This window comes from Garra rufa, chromosome 1 (assembly GCF_049309525.1).
Source record: "Garra rufa chromosome 1, GarRuf1.0, whole genome shotgun sequence".
In the NCBI taxonomy this organism is placed as follows: Eukaryota; Metazoa; Chordata; class Actinopteri; order Cypriniformes; family Cyprinidae; genus Garra; species Garra rufa.
In genome coordinates this window covers 45,450,876-45,473,240 of record NC_133361.1, presented here as the reverse complement: position 1 = coordinate 45,473,240, position 22,365 = coordinate 45,450,876, and the positions used below count along the sequence as shown (strand labels likewise).

The following is a 22,365-nucleotide window of genomic DNA, read 5'->3' as shown; positions in this document are numbered from 1 at the left end:
AGCTTGGTGATTACTGGTTATTACATGAGCATATGACTATATGCTCACCGAAGCCTATTTTAAGACTTATGTGCTTAATAAAGTCAGTTTATTTACATTATCAAAGTAAAATAGAAAGAAACATATAGTTCAGATATGCCTTGGGCTTCCTAACACCAATGTTATTTTGGTATCATTTATTTATAGTATATGTTCTATCACTACTACCACTTATTATTATTATTACTACATTTTTGTAGATTTTATTTAAATTTGTTTAAGTCATTTTGCATTAAAATTATGTTCAATTCATTTTGACATATAATGTCACAAACATAGTTTTACTTAGCATTCATTTGTTTTTATTTCGTTATTTTACCATAAAGCGTTTCAAATTTTTCCTTATGTAAAAGTACGTTTTTTTATTTATATTTTCAGCTTTATTTCAATTAACATGAAGTTTTAGGTTTAGTTAATAACAACACTGCCTAACACAATATCTAGAAGTCAAATAAAAAGAAATGTCACCCTGGGCCACATAAGGGTCCATTTTTTTTCACATTATTTTTTCCGTAAGAGCCATATGTAAATTTTATGGGTCTGGCTTTTGGTCTCATCGCGTCCAGCTTTTTTAAGATGGACATAACAACTTGTTTTGCTGCTTGATATTGCAAATAGTGTGTCTTACCATGCTATTTTAATGTATTCTTTTAATTAAACTTTTACCGTTTACTTTCTGTTTACCGTAAAAATAAGGTACATAAGGATACATAATTCGAAAACTGAATAAATACGCTTTCAATTGATGTATGTTTGGCGTAGTTTGGTGTATGTTTGATGTGGGTTTGTTTGGATAGGGCAATATTTGGCCGAGATACAACTATTTGAAAATCAGAATCTGAGGGTGAAAAAAAAAATCTGAATATTGAGAAAATCGCCTTTAAAGTTGTCCAGATGAAGTTCTTAGCGATGCATTTTACTATTCAAAAATTAAGTTTTTGTATTTTCGGTAGGAAACTTACAAAATATCTACTTAATATCCTAATGATTTTTGGCATAAAAGAAAGATCAATAATTTTGACCCATTTTTTGTGGTCCAGGGTCACAAATGCATCGCTTCGAAATAATAAAATAAATAAGTAGATTAAATTAAAAAATAATAAATAAATACATTTTTAGTAACGACACATAGAAATGTTCTCAAATCTAATTAAAATGAATTGTAGGCCTAATTTGAAATCTAACCTTTTAAGACTTAAAATGAGGGGGAAAAAATCAGTTTCAATTTATTATAATCTTGTCTTGGATGGGCGATTTTATTGGCCACCACCACGTATGTCAAAAACAAGCCCCTCCTCCTCGGAAGAAGGCGGATTACGGAAGTTCGTCCCTCAAAGCGGAAGTGAAGGCCAAGGCCCGTAGACTGGAGACACTTCAGGCGGCAGGAGGGGAATTTTCTGTCAGCCTGACAGCCAGGGATTTGACAGAAAGAGAAAAGCGCCACACTCTTACCTAAAGGTAACCGCTGTCTGGTTTTGGTACTGACATGATACTTAATAGGTTATTGTTCGCTGCTCGTAGTTTTCTGATACTGATAAACTGTCAAGACTGTTAGCCGATGCTCATGACGCTCCTGAGCCGCTCCTCTGGATCTTTCCCTGAGCGACATAATAAAGGAATAACTCGGGCCTCTGTCTATTTGTCATATTCTAAATATGAATCTTACGGCGAAAGTTCAGTTTAATGGAAACGGCTTATATGGGTGTGTACATAGGCATACGTGTGTTTGATCAGCAGCTCTGAAGTTTGACCATCTACAGCAGGGCTTCCTTGTTTTCATGGCTTATCATTTGACCGTTGTGATGCAGCCACACGCCTCTCCGTGGTGTCGCAAAGCGCCGATTGTATTGCGATTAGTAAGGAGATACTTCTGCAAACGTACATCTACATGTCTTTTATTTGGTCAGTGTAGCAGGTTCACCGGCGTTCAGTTGAGTGCTTGTGGTCAGAGCTCGTGGGAGGTGCAGATCAGAAGTGAAAGACGTAGGACTTCATGAGGAAGTCAATAATGTGGCCTGAGGAGGCTTGATTGACAGGTCAGCTAGATGAGTCATCACTTGAGATCGCACATACATTGATATGAGCTTAAAACTAGAAGACAATGTGCTTTTATGATTCTGAAGACCCCATGATAGCAGGCACTGTGTACATACACACGCACACACACACACACACACACACACACACACACACACACACACACACACACACACACACACACACACATATATATAACCAAAATTTCAGACACCTTTCTCACATTTTCAGTTTATTTGCTGTAGTTTAGAAAATGGTAATAAAATATGACAAGAACTCGAGTTAAACTGTGTCAGAACAAATTCATCTTGATAATGTCAGATAACTCGGTGTGTAAAAGGTATGTAACAAAACATGGTCAGGTCAAAGTGTCAACTTTTTGCTCCCAACTTTTTATCAGTTTTACTGGTAGTCCACTGTATGAATATTTTTTGGGTATAATATGTCACAGTTTACTTTATTTAATATAATAAATGAACTATTGTGTCCTGCACCCACTAGTACAAAATATCAAAAATTACTTCTGGTGTCTAAATAATTTTTGGTTTGACTGTGTATGTATGTTTGTGAATGTGTAAGTTCTTATTTATCTTAGATAATATATTAGGGGTTTAACAATATATTATCTTACAATATATCACAGTGCAAAAAAGCTGTGATATGTACCATTTATAGTGGCAATAAGTATTGTGTTTAGTTCACAGAAAAATGAAAGTTTAGGCAGGTTTAATTCATGCTTTATTCACATATAAACAGTGATCATTGCATATATAAAGAGCACATCAAATATGTTAAACCTGGCTGGAAGTGGACATATTTGAGCATCCATGTTTATGAATTATTAATAATTTAACAATCAAATACATTATTTAAAACTTAATATTTAAAATGGTGCATCTGTCCATTGTCTTCATGTAATAATAGCTGTATTTTTAGTAAGACAATTTTGTATTTTTAGCGAAGTAGAATCATATTTCTGTTCTAGTTAGAAAACAGTGCCTTTGTGAACTGTTTATAGTTTGTCTTAGAAGCAATAATTTGTTTATATTTAGTATTATATATGTGTGTGTTATGTAGTGTATATTTGTCTTATATGTTTTCTATATTAAGATTTTTATACATACACTGCAGTTGAAAAGTTTGGGATCAGTAAGACTTGTAATGTTTTTAAAGAAGAGTCTTATGCTCATCAAGGCTGCATTTATTGATCAAAAATACAGAAAAACAACAGTAATATTGTGAAATGTTGTTACAGTATAAAATAATGATTTCTATTTTAATATACTTTAAAAAATAGTTTATTCCTGTGATGCAAAGCTGCAATTTCAGTATCATTACCCCATTCTTCAGTGTCACATGATCCTGCAAAAATCATTCTAATATGCTGATTTATCACCAATGTTGGAAACAGATGTGGTGCCAAATATTTTTTGGAACCTGTTTTTTTAGGATTATTTGATGAATAAAAAGTTCTGGAAACGAAACGAAAAAGAACAGCATTTTTAAAAAAATATTAATCTTTTCTGACAATGTAAGTATTTGCTCTCACTTTTTATCAATTTAGCACATCCTTGCTGAATAAAAGTATTAATTTCTTTCATAAAAAAGAAAATAAAAATGAAAAGTTATTTTTTTATTCTTTTATTCATCAAAGAATTCTTCAAAAAAGTATCACGGGTTCCCAGAAAATATTAAGCAGCATAAATGTTTCCTGCACTGATCATAAATCAGCATATTAGAATGATTTCTGAAGGATCATGTGACACTGAAGACTGGATTAATGGTTCTGAACATTCAGATTTGATCTGATTTGATATATATTTCTCTTCATAGTCAAGCTTTCTTGTCAAACTTTTATTGTCAGTTATGAATGTTCACCTTTGAAATCTTGTATAATACCTATTCACTGTCCTGTTGCACATAGTGAACTTTTGTTCAGCAGATGCACACATGACTGCAGAAACCTGCTTTCTTCAGCACTGTTTTACAATCTCGTAACTTCATTGTCTTTGGAGAGATACGTCTTATTTGTGGTTTGGTTAGTTTTGGCCTGCGAGGATCTGCCTATTGCTTAACATAAGTAGTATGGGATGCAAATCAAAATAGACAGAGACTTCATTACGATGGAAATGTGCTTCAGTTAATGTGCGAGGCTTTCTTGTTTTGACTCGCTGCAGGTGAACAAACAGGAACAGAATATTACTTTCATCTCCTAGTTCTGCTCCGAAGAGCAAAGTGGCTTTTCCCAGCATGCTTTGTGACTGCTTGAGGCATTTTAGGTCATCAAGAAGCCTGTTTTTGTGTTTCTTCCATTAAAGCAATCAAATTAAAATGCCTATGCTCATTGGATTCCAAATGGCTATTGCCAAATCTTGTGCCTATAACAGATGACTCATGTACTGTATATGTTGGTATTGAGGGTATTATGAGAAACCAGGGTGTGATCAAGGTTGTTGTTTTACTATTGAGTGTTTTCTTTTTTTCTCTATTTATGGTTATGACACTATCAGTTATATTGTTTTAACACAGGGTTGGCTGGAAGCTGGCATGGCGTTACATCACTAACACACAAATACAAGGCTCACAAACTGAATATGGTATGGTAATATAGTTGTGATATTGCAGAAGGTTTTTCTTTCATTATTTAGTTATATTTAATTATAATTTAATTATTTCTTTAATTATCAATGAGTATTTTTCACTATATAGTATAAAGTGCTCTCAATAAAAACTATCTTTAATCAACCATACAAAAAAGGTATGTCAGTATTCTTGATGACTGGAATTTTTTTTATAAATTAGTCAAAAGATTGGGACACTTGTTTACAGTGCTTATTTAGGTGTTTTTAAAACTAGTAAACAAATTTCTTAATTTGAATAAAACGGAAATAAAAAATAAATATTAGATAAATAAAAAAAGATAAATAAATACATTTGAAATGTTGCCTTGGCATCTAACTGTAATAAACGTAAGTTGAAGTACTAAAATTACCTAAACTAAAACTGAAATAAAATAAATCTAAATAAAAGATATTGAACAATAATAATAATAATAATGATTCATACCTAAACTAAAATTAAACCTGAAAATGTACTAATAAAAATGTAATAATTAAAAAATAATAATAATATTTATATTAAAAAATGTTGGTTTAAGGTTTAGTAATTTTGCATTAAAAAGTAATTTTAATAATTTTTTAAACATATTTCTACTTCATTCTGTATTCATTCTGTTTTTATTTCATTCATTTGCGTACATCAACATAAACTTATTTTTAGTTAGTTGGCAAGCAGCCTTTCCCTTTATTTTTAATCAAAATAATAAATATGATAAAAGTACATAGAAAATGTTTCATTTTTTCATGTTTTCATTTTCATTATTATGGTCTGGCAACTTATTTTCATTTATGTGCTTATATATATATATATATATATATATATATATATATATATATATATATGCTTATATATACAGTTGCAATCAAAATTATTCAACCCCCCAGAGACTGCAGTAGTTTAGAAATACAAGCTTTTCTGAAGATCTATTATATCAATTATGGCCTTTATGTTGAGACGTCTTGCCGAATACCACTCTTGACCAAGAAGAACAAAAAGGCCGACGTGAACATGTTAAAATTAATTTAGATAGACATGTGGAGATCTGCAAGAATGTTTTATAGAGTGATCTGACCAAACTGGAACTTTTTGGACCTATGGATCAGTGGTATGTCTGGTGCAAAAAAGGCAGAGCTTATGAGCAGAAGAACATCATCTTCATCGTCAAACTTTGAGGTGGACCAGTCAGTTTCGAGGGGTGTTTTATTGCAGCAGTAAGTGGAAATCATGACCGTATGAAGGACATCATGGATTCTTTGAAGTATCAGGCCATTTTGGCAAGAATTGTGATGCCTTTGGTGCAAAGACTGAAGCTGATGATCAGTGGACTTTTCTGCAGGACAGTCATCCCAAAGTATACATCCAAAAATTACTTCTGCTTGGTTCAGGGATCAGTTATGGAATTTACTTGAGTGGCCTGTTCAGTCTCCAGATTTAATTCTCATTGAAAACATTTGGTTGAATTTGAAGAAAGCAGTGGCAAAGTTAAAACCAAAGATTATCAGTGATCTCAAAGCTTTTTTTAGGCGAGGAATGGGCCAAGTTTGCAGTAGAGAGGTGACAGAAGCTTCAAAGCACTTACAGGCAGTGTTTATTGGTGGTTTTAAAGAATCAAAGATTCTGCACAAAATTTGACTTTTAGGGGTTGAATAATTTTGAACATGAACATTTAGAGCCAATTTGATTTTTTTTTTATTATTATTCATCAGCTTCCGTTTTCTCAAACGAGAAATGACTCAAATGTGTATTTATACATTTCTTTAATAGTTTACTGATGCCTTTGTTGAGTTGCTTTTACAAAATTGTGTTCTCTGCAGCAAAATGTCTTGCAGGGCAAGGGGGTTGAATAATTTTGATTGCAACTGTATTTATGTGTTGTTATTGTTAGCTAAAACTAAGACTAAAACTGTTTAATTAAAATTCTTAAATGAAACTAAAATAAAGTATAAATATTAGATTGGGGGGAAAAAACATTAAACTTTCTTTTCAAATTTTAATTAAATTTTTTTTTTAATATTTCCTTGGCAGCTAACTGAAATAAGGTTAAGTTGAAATACTAAAATTACTTAAACTAAAACTGAAATAAAAAAAAATAAATATATATTTGTAAAAATATTGAATAATAATAATAATAAAATGTCAAAAGTATTTTTAATTTTAGTGCATCAACATTAGTTTATTTTAAAAGATCATTTTAAAATATTCATAAACATTATAATAGTATTAAAAAAAATTCTGTGGGCTTTTAGTCTTTAGGTCTTAGGTGAAGACTGGACATAGAGGAATGCTAGAATATGTGGAAACGTTTATGTAGGAACCACAAACCACCTAATGTGTCTGAATAACCCAGATATGCTCATCTGAAGATGAAATGTTTAAACTGATGCTGAAGCGGCTCTAATCAGCAGGCACAATTGGAGCACAAAGTAGATAACATGCCTGCACAAACAGGCTAAGAAATGGAAAACCCTTTGTCTGATGGAGCATTTAGCATCTTTGTTATAAGATGCGTATAATAGCATCTGTTGAGTTTTATTATTAATGAATGCAGCTGTTGAGCGCGTCAGTTTGCCCTTGCAGACAGTCGTTGGGCAGGGTGTGGGTGTGTTGTTATCTGTGTGTTTGCTCTGCAGAACTGAAGTGACTTCTTACAGCAGATAGTCGGTCCTCTCTAACACACCCTATCAGACCTGGCTTTAATGATCAGGCTGCTCGTGGTCCTGTATTGGTGATGCGATTTCCTTCCGGCTGGTCGGTTTCCTGGAAAGCATTTCCTATTTCCACAGTTTGATGGGGGAGGGACAGTATTATTGCAGTCCTTGTTGGATTTACCGCAGCACTGTAAATTCAGCAGGTATCCTGTGATTTCACATGAAAAGGAAATGAGCCACGATCATTGGAATTCAGGTCGACGCATGTATGTGCAGGTGTCACAACCTGTGCTTATATTTCCATAAGGTGGCCTTTCCGAAAAGATGACAGGAAGTGTATCAGATGGCTCTCATTCTGATAGTAGTAGATTAAAATGCGATGCCAGGAAATTACAGCAGTGCTCTGTGGAATTTCATCTGTGTCATTATCTGGTATTTGGTCACTTCAACTGTGGTTTCAGAAAAAAGGGGCACTACAGTGAACTGAAGAGAGTTATGATGATGAAACCATCCTTCCACAGCAAGTGTCTGATGTTATTAATGACATTATGAACTTTACTAAGTATTGCGGCAAGTTTCATTTTCAAGACTGTCCATGTGCTTATAAGATCATTCAATACTTTCTTAAATGTTATGTTAAAAAGCAGTTAACCAGAACATATGAAAATCACATCAGTATTTGATAGGGATGTAACGATATCAAAATCTCACAATGCGATAATTTCGCAATTTGAAGTCCACGATATGATATTTATTGCGAAAATGGATTTGAAAAATGTAAAATTTTGTACGTTTTGAAAATTGCAAATTCTTCTATCTAATGCATTTTAAGAGTTAAAAAATAAAGAGCGCCAACTCATGTTCCTAACTAAGAAATCATGAGTCAGAAAAAAGTGATATACTGTATCAGTCTAAATTACATTCACACTGGTGTTTTAGGAAGCCAAACAAATTAGAATATAATGATAATAACAACAATTTTATATTATTGTTATTCCTTTGACAGCCATATATTGTGAAACAGCTGGACTGTAAAATAAATGAAAATGAATATTTCATAGGTTTTATTTTTGCTATACGCTACTGTAGGGACAATACTTAACAATACGTTACCCATTAAACTGCTAGTTGTCAGCAATTCATCCTGCTCTTTTAAGCTTTTATTTAGATGAAAACAGCAGTAGAGCTTTTATTTTAAAGGAAAGCTCCAGCTTCAGTGAAAACTGGCAAACAAAAATGCATTTCACTACAAATCTATGAAATGCTGTAATCATCTGCCGAGAAAATAAAGCAAATCTGATGGGTGTTGCATTCTTAAACACGTGCTAAACTCACAGCACATGCAACAACAAGTTCATTGCATCCATTCACAGTGAACTGATCCGTTCTGAGGCGCGGAAAACAGATCAGATCATGAGTTGATCGTCTGAACGAAGTGTGCGCTTCGCTTTGAAACGTGCAGCGAAAAACAGACTGCTTTCGGTTTTAGTTCTTTTGACAGATGCTACGCCAAAACATAATGGTTACTTTAAATCCCTTTTATGTAAGAGTATATTTAAAAACTACACTTTTTGCCTGGAAGACCATCTCATAACATCATGTGATCACAATAATATCGAGACAGTTTTGCTATCGCGAAATTCCAACATTGATAATATTTTTACATCCCTTAGTTTTTCATAAACATGCTCTTTGTTTACTGGTGCATTTATCTCTATATTTTGATCCTTCATTGGCCTCACTGTGAGAATTATTCTCTAGTCTGCTTTACAACTGAGTGATATAGTCTAGGTGCTTTATTTGGCCTTGAGGTTTCTTAAAGTCATGAACTAGAATTAAAGAAGCATTAAAACAGATGTTTTGATAATATGTTTGATTTAACACAAAAAAAAAGTAAAAAAAAAAAAAGAAAACTAAAAAAAGTTGTGTTGTTAAATTGTCTCTGTCTTTCCAGCAAATCATTTTTTATCATTTATAGATCATGTGTAAACAGGACCTTTTTAAAAGGTCAGTAAATCATTTCAGTTTTCTGGTATGAGAAGTTACCAGTAAATTACCACCAGTATGATGCTATGTGTGAAGCACAAAGAATAGGATTGCCAGTAAGAGCATCTACAAGGTCTGAACGTGCTGATGTAAGACATTTTGGCCAATTGTAAAGCTCAGTTAGACCTGTTTACAGTATGCTGTGCTGCTTTTATTTGTTTTTCTATATAATACAATAGATGGTCATCTGACCTTTGCATGTCTTATGCTCAAGACCCCAGCTCTGAAGTTACTATTGCATACTATGGTAGTTATTATGCATCTCATGCTTTTGAACGTGACATATCATGAAAATCTGACTTTTTCCATGTTTAAGTGCTATAATCAGGTTCCCAGTACATCTACCAACCTAGAAATTGTGAAAAAGAACAACCCGGTAACTTTGTTTTGGTAAGCCTTTCTCTGCAAGCTTGTGAAAAAACAAGCCGCTCAGGTATCGCTCCCCCTGTGATGTAGAAAGGGCATGTTTTTATAATATTACCACCCCTTAATCTGAAAGTTTCCACCTACAGCACCACCATTTTGTTTTCACAAGTGACAACGGTAACTTGTATTGTAACTTGTATGTGTTTTTACAAAAACTTCTGTGTATTTGACAGATTAATCACAATAAGACATGAAAGAGAGCTTAGTTTAGTACGTACGTGCCTTTAAAACATATGATTTCAGTGTGATAGACATGTTCATCAAAACCAAACTGTTGTTTTTTTTATCATAGCATCTGAGATGCAAGCTGTAAAGGCACAGCCTTGTTCCGGGGGCGGGGAGCAGCAGCTCATTTGCATTTAAAGGGACATACACAAAAAACAGTGTGTTTCTGCTTCCACTCAAAATAGGCATTTTCAAAATGATACAATAAATGTTCTGTGGAGTATTTTGAGCTGAAACTTCATAGACACATCCAGGGGACACCTAAGACGTATATTACATGTAAAAGGGGCATAACAAGTAATATAAAAAGGGGCATAATAGGTCTCCTTAAATTGCAAAAACATGAGCTGTCACTTAAAAAAAAATGTTGTGAAATCAGATAAGTTAGCCTTTAAATTAAATTTCCAATGAGGCTTCACTAATTTAGAATAACAGAAAAACAAAAACAGTTTCAAAAACTGAGTGTGAAAAATAACATTTAGACTGTCTATTTAATTGATGTTTTGCTGTGTAATGAAGCTTTGGTGTGGTTTTGGTGAGTTTTTGTTTCTATTTAGGTTGTACCACTTTCTCCATCTGCGTGTGTGTGTGTGCGTGTGTGTGAGAGAGAGAGCGAGAAAGAGAGAGATTCTAAACCTCCATCACATGCTTTGGATTAGACTGAACCTCAAGACTTGATCCTGGCAGCGACATCTCACTCTCCATAATCACTTTTTTCATTGCCCACTACTTGCTACTTCAATTGGCCTTTCTCTGCCGTTATTACGCAGGTCAATGTTGCTAAAATGAAAATGTTATTTGTGTTACCATTTACGGCCTGCATATTCTCCTACAGTAGATGAAGGTCCATCCATCCATTTATCGACATCTGTCTTCACCTGTCTCCCACTGCCCATTACAGTACCTGCAGCAGAAAGAAAATCTGGCTCTCTTTTTAACAATCTCAATAATGACCTCGGAGTTACTGTTACATCTATTTCCTGTATCTCTTTTTTTTTCTAATAATCACATTTATTTTCTCTCATCTTTATTGGTAGAGTTGTTTTAGTGATCTATTTTAGCTCTGTTGTCTGTATTTGGCTTCAGAGGATCCATGGAACTTTTCTAATAAACAAAAAGTAAGATCAAAACTTACTTTGCGCAAAAATAAATGCTTCAGGAGTTGAAAATGTGTTTTCCCCCGCTGCCATTTTATTTATCAATCCTAAAGAAAGACGAAAGAAAATGTGACATGATTTGTTTTGTCCCAAGCTGTGCTGAATGTGGGTCTGTGTGGTGCTCCGAATAACAAATATACGCATCAAACAACAACAGATCCTGGCCTGTTTTCAGCGTCTTATCAGTCGATATGCAGCAGATAATTCTGGATCGCTGATAAGTGTAGGTTATTTGGAGAACTAGGTTAGCGTATGTGTGACATGACACTCTGATATTTACTTTGTGTTTTTCGTATTGATGCTTTTAACTGTAATTGCAGTACAGAGTGGGTGGAATCTGTTTTGTTGTGGTGCGCTTTATTGGAGCATTATGGGGTGGCTGGTTAATGGTTAGTGCGCTGGAATGGTGTGATAGCTGTTAACGACCTGTAATGAGTCCGTCCTTTCCGTTCACTCAACTCAGGAGCAACACAATCCAGTGTTTTATAAAATGACCATTTATATCTGGTCATTTATGTGTTTTGTTGACCAACTTCCTTTTTTTTTTTTTCTAGGTTTGTTCATCCAGAAGGGGCCATCTCTCCATCTTTTTCTCACTTTCTCGGCCTGATTCTATCTCTCTCTCAACCCCGTTCTCCCCTGAGCTTTGTTGATCCTGGTTCAGGACCTCTGTGGTATCCAGCGAGGACCCCTCTCAGATCCAGTCAGCCCTCTCCTCTCCTGTTGTCCGGCCAGTTGGCATGGCGGGGCGAGGTGGACCAGCGCGGACCAACGGTGCCGCCCCCGTCGGGAACAAAATCTGCCAGTTCAAACTGGTCTTGCTGGGAGAGTCTGCCGTGGGCAAGTCCAGCCTGGTGCTGCGTTTCGTCAAAGGCCAGTTCCACGAGTATCAGGAGAGCACCATTGGAGGTTAGCCGGAGTGTGTTTATGTCCAAGCATATTCTTTATCTACCTTTTTCTTCAATGCGGAAGTAAGCCTATGGGTGAGACTTCCGGTTTATTATCTGCTATAGGGAAATAACAATAATAACAACGTGCAGTAAACGGTAAAACTGTTTGCACTACAAACCAGTGTGTTCACAATGAAGATAATACACTAAATAAACATGGTATGTTTGCAATATCTAGCATCAAAACGAGCTGTTTTGTACAGCTAAAAATAGCTCTCTGAGTCTTTGCGTCTCTCAAAACTGATCGGCAGCAGCATCGTCTATTAAAAGTGAAACTTTAAGTTCATTTTGTTCAGGAACAGTGCTGTTGTTACCTCCCTTGTGAGAAATGTCACTTAGTTTTTAAGTTGTTAATCATCAGAGCAGCGCTAACAACATTAGCACGTATGTTAACGTGTGTGCTAACTGTATGTGTGTGCGTCTGTATGGGAGAGAGTGGGATAAATAGAGTATGTGCTTTCTGTAAATAATCAAACAATTTTGTGGATAAAACATGGAAATTTTATCATTTTGAGAGGACTAGAAAAATGTTTATCGTTATTGAAATCGGATATTAAATTCTGATGCTCATTTCTACCTTTTGTTACATTTTAGATGATCTAACATTCTTTTAAAGTTAATTTTCAGTGAAAATATTCTATGAAACGGTCGAATATCTCCTTTAAAAGATCTGGTAACTCAACACATTAGTGGTAGTGAGAACACACTCGATTTAGAGCAAGCCCTCTGCATATGTGAGGTTGTGTTGATATGTGGTGAGAGGGCTGGGCTCAGTCAGAAGCGGACAAGCTGGTTCTTACTCGCTAATCACATGACTAGCGCATGAGTTCGACTGCAGTATAAAACAGACACGCAGTTATGCATGTGCACACATCTGATCTCATAACCAAACACGTGTGTTCTGTACGCAGCTTGAAATGCTGTTCGTTTTTACATTTTAAATGACGTTATCCACTGTTTTAAAGAAATTAAATGGACAAAGAGAGCCGAGAGGAAGGAGTTTGGCGACCAGAAGGGAAAGGGAAACAGTCAACAATGGGATTTCCTGAGTGTGTGTGCTAGCATGTCCCTCTGTTTTTAAGTCATCAGTGTCTCGGGGATCTTTAAGTGAATTGCTCCATTAGAGCTCAGTTTCGTATTTAGCAAGAGATTCATTCTAGTATAAAGTCAGGCATGAGGAAAGAAAAGTGCTGGGAGTGACATTTAGTACAGGCAGGATACCACATGCTTACACAAGGCTGACAATAAGGAAATCCTCAGCACTTTTTTTTTGTCCTTCTACATATTTTCCTTCAATGCCATCATCCTGTCGTCAGCGAGCAGGTCAAAGATCGCAATGCTCGGTACTGTGAAGAAATGAATGTGAGCTACAAACATGTGACTGTGGCACCTGACTCAGCACAAAGTTGGAGTTGTAGGGATTAGAAACTGGCATGGTCGGTCTTATTCCCAGTTTCTGCACACTTCCTGTGTCTGCGTCATTTAAGTGTGTTCTAAAATCAACATTTTCTGGAGTTTTAGTGTGCTTGCAAGTGCAAATGTCACAATTGTGATAAAGAAATTGTTCAGGGTGGTTGCCAAAGTTTTTCTATGTGGTTTCTAAGGCGTTAGTGGTCGTTAGCATGTTGCTAGTTGTTCGGTCGGGTGTCATCTCACATCTGATGTTTAGGTTTTGGGGTTGGTTTTTCAATATTGCGCCAATTTGGTTTTGTCCCTTAAAGTTAACTTATTCAAATAGCAATCGAGGTTCTGGACAGTGAGTGACCTTACATATGCAGGTACAATCAGATTTTATCCAGTTATTGTTATTAAAGAAGCTAACAAGCCATAATAGCTAGCATTAGCACTAGCATGAAGCAGTCAGGGGATTCTTTTTGCCTCCACCTGAGCTCCAGCCACAGAAAAACGTCAATGTTTACTAACAGAAAAAGGGTCTATAAGTGCTCAAACTTCATCGGCCAATGACGGTCATGTATTTGTTTTTTTGTTTTTTGTTTGTTTGTTTTTGAGATTTTTCCTTATGGACACTTGTGGCACTTTGGACCTCAACTCTGCACAGCGAATGTCGTGTTGATAGGACATTATAGTTTTGATAGTTTTTTCCCTTCTCCTATAGTGGCCAAGCTCTGCTAAAATTGTAATTATTATGGTTGTTGTTGTTTTTTCCCTCCTCAGATGGAACTCTTACATATGTGTTTTGAATTTGGCAAAGATATCTCATTCCGTTCAGGAGTTTAGTACTAAATCAGGAGGAATTTTACTAAAAGTGAGTCGAAAGTTCAACTTTCAAAAAAAAAAGATTGATATTCTCTCTCTAGAGAATGTTTAGTTTCTGCTCTAGTTTGGGCGAAATACCTAGGACTAGTTTGCAAAATAGTTTTTTTTTTTTTTTTTTTTTTAAATCCAAATAACCTGAAAATTTCAGGCTCACAATTGAATCTGAATCTACTTTTTGTACTTTATGTCAGGCCAATTGGGGCAAGCCTTGGTGACGTTGTAGGCGGCGTGAGTACTATCATTCCTCCAAGTTTTAAGTCTCTACAACTTACGGTTTGATCTGCCCGATCAGTTTTACGTGGAGATTGCTGATCCTTGGCAATTCTGACAATTACAGTAGGGTATGCGCTTGAACCCCTAGCAAAACTAAAACTTTGAGCAATAATAATGGCAGTGCTTAGCACTACTAATAATTAAACCCGAGTGGTAATGTAATGAGATACATTTATAAAAGGGAACTTCCTGTTCCCTTTGACTGTGATCTAATTTCTAACCTTCTGCTCAGGAACCCTTCTGCCGAAAGCAACTTTCAGATGTTTTAAGCTTTTCAACACCAGTGTTTTTGGCCTAATCAACGAGTGGCAGATTGGAATTTAATGTACATTACACGTCAAATAACCTCTGAATCATGATCATGACGATGCATATTTATGTTTCTCATTCTTCCTCTCTTCTGAACATGTTTAGAAGAGCATGCCTTAAATAGCTCAGCAGTAAGGAAGTGCTAAGATTATCATTTTGATCATATGAACTGATACACATTGACGTCATGTCATAAACATTTCTGTTTCTCTTTCCTTTCTAGCTGCTTTCCTCACACAGACAGTCTGCCTGGATGATACAACAGTAAAGTTTGAGATTTGGGACACAGCCGGACAGGAGCGATATCACAGCCTGGCCCCGATGTACTATAGAGGAGCCCAGGCAGCCATAGTTGTCTATGACATTACTAACACAGTAAGTGCCCCGTGATTATAAAATCAAAATTGATTTGGATCAAACAGGTGTCCTGCACAGCCAATCATTCACCAGCTGGCACCTCAGCTGCAATGTGACTTTGCCAGTCAAGCATTGACTCTAATAAAGGCTGACATCACGCCGTTGTGCTCAGCAGAAGGGTAAGGTCTGAATAATAAGGTTTCACCTGACTGACTGCTGGGGTTAATTATTATTCTGTAGGATACAATCAGACCTTTGCTCAAAGTCAAGCAAGTCACAGTGGCAGTGCAGTTCCTATTGGCAACCTTAAAGGGATAGTTCACCCAAAAATGAAAATTCTGTCATTAATTACTCACCCTCATGACATTTCAAGCCTGTAAGACCTTCATTCATCTTCAGAACTCAAAGTAAGATAAACTTGATGAAATCCGAGAGCTTTCTGATCCTGCATAGACAGCAACGCAATTGACACGTTTAAGGCCCAGAAAGGTAGTAAGGAGAGTGATAAAATAGTCCATGTGACGTCAGTGGTTCAACCGTAATGTTATAAAGCTACAAGAATACTTTTTGTGCACAAAGAAAACAAAAATAACAACTTTACTTTTACGTTTTAACATTGTCTTTACTACCTTTCTGGGCCTTGAATGTGTCAGTTGTGTTGTTGTCGATGCAGGGTCAGAAAGCTCTCAGATTTCATCAAAAATGTCTTAATTTGTGTTCTGAAGCTGAATGAAGGTCTTACGGGTTTGGAACGAAATTTTTGGGTCAACTATCCCTTTAAATTGACAGTCCTTAATATTTCTGTGAGTACTCAACAGTTTGAACAAGTCCTTAATGTTTCATTCAGTAATTTTCTCCTTTGTTTACCAATGACTTCCTTGCTGTTTCTCCTCAGGACACATTCACCAGAGCAAAGAACTGGGTGAAGGAGCTACAGCGTCAGGCAAGTCCAAACATCGTTATTGCTTTGGCTGGCAACAAGGCAGACCTGGCCAACAAGAGAGCTGTTGACTTTCAGGTATGTTTACATGAACAACATTTTTTCACAGACGAAAACGAGACTATAACACAACAAAAACTCGTTTTGAATGACAAAAAACTATGTTGAAAGTCTATTGACATTTTTGTCAACAAATAAAATCAAAACTCAAATGTTAAAGAGGGACAATTTGGGAAGAGATTCATTCAGAATGAATCTGCTGCATGGTTAGGAGGTTAGATGTTTACATATGAACTGTTACACAGCCTATTGATCTATCCAATGAGATAGATCTATCAGCTAACATTTGCTGCAAGTCTTATAAAACATTCAAAATTGTAAAATCTGGGAGTAAGAAAAGAGCAGACGTATGGATAAATTTGACGACGCAAAAGAGAACTCAATTCGGTCTGTTTTTCTGAGTGCACACACTGAAGCAGCGCCTCGCACACAGCACAAAATTACTCTTTGGTGTCTCATGAATGGAGAAATACACACCAAATTGTCAAATTGTCCGTTTTAATTAGTATTTATGTAAACACTCAGTTACGTATGGTGTCTGTGCATTCGGTTTAAAAGGAGTTCACTTCTAGAACAAAAATTTACAGAGAATGTACTCACCTCGTTGTCATCCAAGATGTTCATGTCTTTCTTTCTTCAGTCGTAAAGAAATAGTTTTTTGAGGAAAAACCTTCCAAAACGATCCCAGCCATGGAAGAACGGTCTTATCTAGCAAAACGATTGGTTAATTTCTAAAAAAAAAAAAAAAAAAAAAAAATACAAGTTATATACTTCTTAAATTCAAATAACAATCGTTTCATTAGATAAAACCCTTCTTCCTCGGCTGGCATCATTTAGAGCCCCTTGAAGCTGCATTTAAACTGCATTTTGGAAGTTCAAACTCACAGGTACCAAAGAAGTATTTCTTCCTCAAATTATATTTGGGAGCATTTGTGCGAGTGCGAGAAATTGTTGTGGTGCGACTTGGTTTCATTTCTTTACAAAACTTTCGTTAGTCTAACTACTGCACAGACTGCTGTGAGCTGATGCAGTGACAGGTTCGCCGTTCTCTCCAACATTACATAACATTTAAACTTCAGCTTTACATTATTTCCTTTAATGCAGATTTAAGATTTTAGCCGTCAATCTGAACGGCTGCGCTGAACTAGGAACCGGACGTTTTTTTTTTCCCTCTCACCCAAAGTCTGTTCCAGATTTGTACAAACTGCATTGCAGTTAGGGGTGTGTGATATGACGGTTTTTGATTGTGGACAATTAAAAGGTCTCCACAATCTGCTTTTCTTCCTACAGCGCACAATTTGTCAGATACGATTCTCGCGCCTCCATCTCAGTATACTGTCCAACGTAGCATACACACATCAGATGATAACTCAGCTGCAGAGTTCCACTCACGCAGGGGCGTAATTTCCACTGGGGACACGCTTTTCAAAATCCCGTTGGTGTCCTCCCACTTTCAAATGGTTTTGGTAAAGTTGCCTCTTGTATTGAAGAATGCACGCTCAGCGCCGCCGAGAGTTTCGTGCGACCGTTAAAACGAAACCAAAAGTAAAACACGCACGCGCATTCAAAACCAATTTTAATAGCCCGCGTTTAGAGAGCGACTCCCCAATGCGCGCAAATTAGGCTACATAACATATCTAGGCTGTTATTAGTATGTGGGCTATACTAAGTTGTATAGTTGTCTATAGCTCTGTATCATCCTTGAAAAACAGCCTACTTTGGTTATGGCTGCATTTATTGTCTACACGATTAAGAAAGAACTGTTTAGTTTATTTTTTGTTATTTATACTATTGAGTCTTTAAAAATGCAGCGGTTGCCTCTAATTTAAATGGCTGTAACTTTAATAGAGAAAATAAACATCTTGTTCGCGTACTCATATTTTCATTTATTTGTGTCCCTTGCTTAAGCCATAAAATAAATATATAAAAAAGGCTTTCAGAATCAGCCAGTTTGCTTGTAAAACATTGGCAATCAGAATCGGCCATGAAGAATCGAGATTGGCGCATTACTAAAATGAAATTGGGTGCTCCTAAATATTTTTTGGTGCTCCTAACTTTTAGAACTTGGGAGCACCAGTGCTACCAAGTAAAAAAGTTAATTTCGAGCCCTGATATATGGAGAAAAAAGGCTGAAATGTTTGCCTCAAAAAACTTAATTTCTTTATGACAAAAGAAAAAAAGACATGAACATCTTGGATGACGAGGGGGCAAGTAAATTATCTGTAAATGTTTGCTCTGAAAGTGAACTTTTTCTTTAAAGGGACAGCAGCCTAATATAGTTGCTATTGTCTGTGACCTTTGATGTTAATCATGTAACAAAAGAAAGACAGAAAATCACTCACTACTCTTGACTATCAGTTTAGTAGCCCTAATAAAGATTCATCTAAATTTATTAATCCAAATAAATATGTCTGCTTGAAAGAGTGAGGAATGTGGTAAACAAGTAATAGTTAGCATAATTAGCCTATATAACCATTGGCGTTTCATTAAAATGAAGAGCATGTTCTTAAATCTGTGTCTATCATGATAAAACCTTAATATCAAACCTATACAATGAGTTTTTACACTGTAACTAAACCCATTAGATTAAAGCGAACTAAATCTACTGTAGATTTAGTCGACTTAAACTAAAACAATTCAGATGACTAAAACTGAATGGCATTTAAGTCGAAAGTCTATGACTAAGACTGAATCAAAATTTGCTGTCAAAATGAACACAGGTATCCGTTTCTAACACATCCACATGCTTTCTTTAGGAGGCGCAGGCATACGCAGACGACAACAGCCTACTCTTCATGGAGACATCTGCAAAGACCGCCATGAACGTGAACGAGATCTTCATGGCTATCGGTACGATCTCATCTCTCTTACTGACTCTCTTCAAGCCCGGAGCAAAACACGGAAACATGACACCAGTTTCACTTGCCGCAAAAACGCTCAACCAGACGCCACACCTAATCATTCAAACACTGCTGCTGGTTTCATTCAGATCTAGTATGTTTATGACAAAGTTTTCCTTCTCGATCTCTCTCTTTAGCCAAGAAGCTTCCGAAGAACGAGCCGCAGGGTGGAGCAGGGACTGGCGGACGGGCCAGAGGAGGGGTCGACTTACAGGAGACAGCACCTCAGGGCAGAAGCGGCCAGTGCTGTGGAGGCGGCAACTAACCATCGGACCAATCAGCTGGCAGATGCACCCAAGGACTGATACAGACACACAAACACAGTATGAATCCATAGTGTGAGATCCATTCACTTAAGACCCAGCTCTAAACTATGGCCAGTTAGACTGTACCACACAGCTTCAGAACTGGAAACTGGCCGTCGATACCCTTGTAAAAACAACACGTTAATGTTTCGACCAGTTATTCCTCCCAAATACAGCACATACACATTCAGATCCAAACACAAGCGTCTCTGCCGTCTATGAATTTCCCACTTACTCGATTTGTCTTATATAGAGTTTTGACAAAGCAAAAGGAGACAAACATGTGATCAGATCTAACCAATCGCACTTAAGGCAAAAGAAATTCCAGACTGCTGCTGGTGGAAAAACAAGTTGTTTGCTCCCTCGTATTTCCTTATCCTCTCGTTTGAATGAAAAATTTAGTGGCGACGCCACTATTCAAACTCGCTCTCCCTTTTGGTGGATGCATACTGCCAGTATTGAGTTACACCTCACCTTTCTCCTGCTCTCCTTGATCACATCCCTCCTTTGTCGGAGAGAGGAAAGGTCGGAGAATGAGAAAACAGGCTATTTTCCATCTATGTCAGGCTGTTCTGTAGATCCTGTATTATTTCTATTGTATTAGTCTCTCAGACGTCCACTACTCCAGCACAAATGAATCCAGTATATGATTTAATAGGCTAGACTTCTTTTCTAATCATTTACACATATCTACTTGTATATCTAAATGCATTAACAGGTGGTATAACTCCAATGTGTTGTCGTTTTTTTTTTTTTTTTTCCTTTGCATTAATGAGATGTTTTTGAAATCAAACTTGGAGAAAATACATATAAATGACATAAGGCAAAATCAGCCTCCTCTGACCAAAATCACAAATATTTACGAGGGGAATAAAAAAAGATAATGTTGCTGTTCTTGTACTCTTGTTATATTTTTTTCCCTTTATTTTCCTGTGAATATGACCCCAATCATTTTTCATTTCAATTCAGCACCTTTGTAAGAATTTACTTGTTTTTGTACTTAACGTCTCTTAGAGTGCACTGGGTATTTCTTTGTCCGCTGACAACATGTCATTTTCTCTTGATATTGTTCCCTCCTGTGTTATGTCGAAGGACGTCTCTTTCGACCGGCATTTACAGCATCACATGTGACCTAGCACAACAAATGTGAACGGTGACCCAGATGTCTCAAGCAGGGTCTAAGAAACAATGGAGGCGATGGACAAAAACAAATAAATGGAAAAACACAAACCTAATAGAACTTGTAATTTTACCAATAAAGGAGGGGAAGGTATACATTCAGTTTGTTGTTGTTATTTCTAAATATACAGTTAAAGTCAAAAGTTTACATACACCTTGCAAAATCTAGAGGGATCATGCATAATGCATGTTTTTTTTTTTTTTAGATATCGTAAAAGACGTTTACATATAATCCACAACAGAAAATAATAGTTGAAATGATAAAAATGAGCCTGTTCAAAAGTTAACATACACTTGATTTTTGATGTAACAGATGTGTGTTTTTTTTTAATTGATAGCTGTTCTCGAGTCCCTTGTTCGTCTTTTAAAAAATCCTTCAGGTCCCACAAATTCTTTGGTTTTTCATATTTTTTGTGTGTATTTGAACCATTTCCAACGACTGATTTTAAGATTTCACACTGAGGACAACTCATATGCAACTATTACAGAAGATTCAAACACTCGCTGATGCTCCAGAAGGAAAAACTATACAGGGGTATGTAAACTTTTGACTTGGTGATGGTAATTTGGAGATTTTTTTTTGTTTTTTATTCCTGCCTTAAATATTTAAAAGTCACTTGATTCTTAAATGTCAGGCTGCTTTGGAGGGAGCTTCGTAAGTAATGTATAAACAGGGTTGGTAAGATTAGGCAAATAGTATTTGTCTGGTCATGTGATTCTAAAATGGCTGCCCCTGAGGAAACCCTCTCCATGTACAATAAAACTTATTTTATAAGGTAACAGGTATGATTTGAGGATTAATATATTTTGTACATCTGTTTCAAAATGATTATGCATTTATTTAGGGGTAAAAAAAATTTAACAAAGAAAGATCGTTAATTGCATCTTCAGACTTAAATTCATGTAGGTCCTGATTGGTAGTTATGAATGCACGTTCATTTTTTTTCACCAGTCGTTTCCATTAACTATATTTAATGCATTACATCAGCAATGAGCAATACACTTACAGTATTCATTTATTTTTCGTTCATGTACGCTCAGGTCAAATGTTGGGGAAAGTTACTTCTAAAAGTAATGCATTACAATATTGTGTTATACATACTCCCTAAAAAAGTAACCAATTACATTAGTTTTTTTTTTTTTTTTTTTTTTTTTGGTAGTTGTTGAAAAGTAACTTTTGCGTTACTGCCACATTACTTTTTAAATCTGGGAGGCTTGCTTGTTTGTTTTTAATATATATATAAAAAATATTTTAAGCTAATGTAAAAGCCTTTTCATACCCAAAAGTGAAATAAAATAAACCTCAGGCTAAATGAAAAGTAAATCAATGAACGCATGCAGGAGAAGAAAGTTTAACACTCTTGCTTACTAATGTTAATGTTAACAAATGGAACCTTATTGTAAATTGTTAAGGTATCAGTCATCATTCATTAAATACATTTTGTTTATATTTTGTTAAATATATAAGGACATTTTTTAAGATTTAACGTTAGAAGATTAACATTGTTTGATAAATATGTTTTATTAATAAGTATAATATGTGCCCTTTTAAAGTTATATAATACAATAATAAGAAGTTCAAGTGTTTAATGCCCCCCAGTGGAAAATAACGTTTACT

At 35.8% G+C, this 22,365-nt stretch overlaps 1 protein-coding gene across 1 annotated transcript; it reads left to right on the top strand.

Annotated features, from left to right (window-relative positions):
• Positions 1-1,375: 1,375 nt before the first annotated feature.
• Positions 1,376-20,849, top strand: rab5c (RAB5C, member RAS oncogene family). Its single transcript, XM_073833267.1, has 6 exons — positions 1,376-1,497; positions 11,752-12,106; positions 15,230-15,381; positions 16,259-16,381; positions 19,120-19,213; positions 19,401-20,849. The coding sequence occupies exons 2-6, from the start codon at positions 11,938-11,940 to the stop codon at positions 19,526-19,528; spliced, it is 666 nt and encodes a 221-aa protein (XP_073689368.1). The 5' UTR covers positions 1,376-1,497; positions 11,752-11,937; the 3' UTR covers positions 19,529-20,849.
• Positions 20,850-22,365: the final 1,516 nt, after the last annotated feature.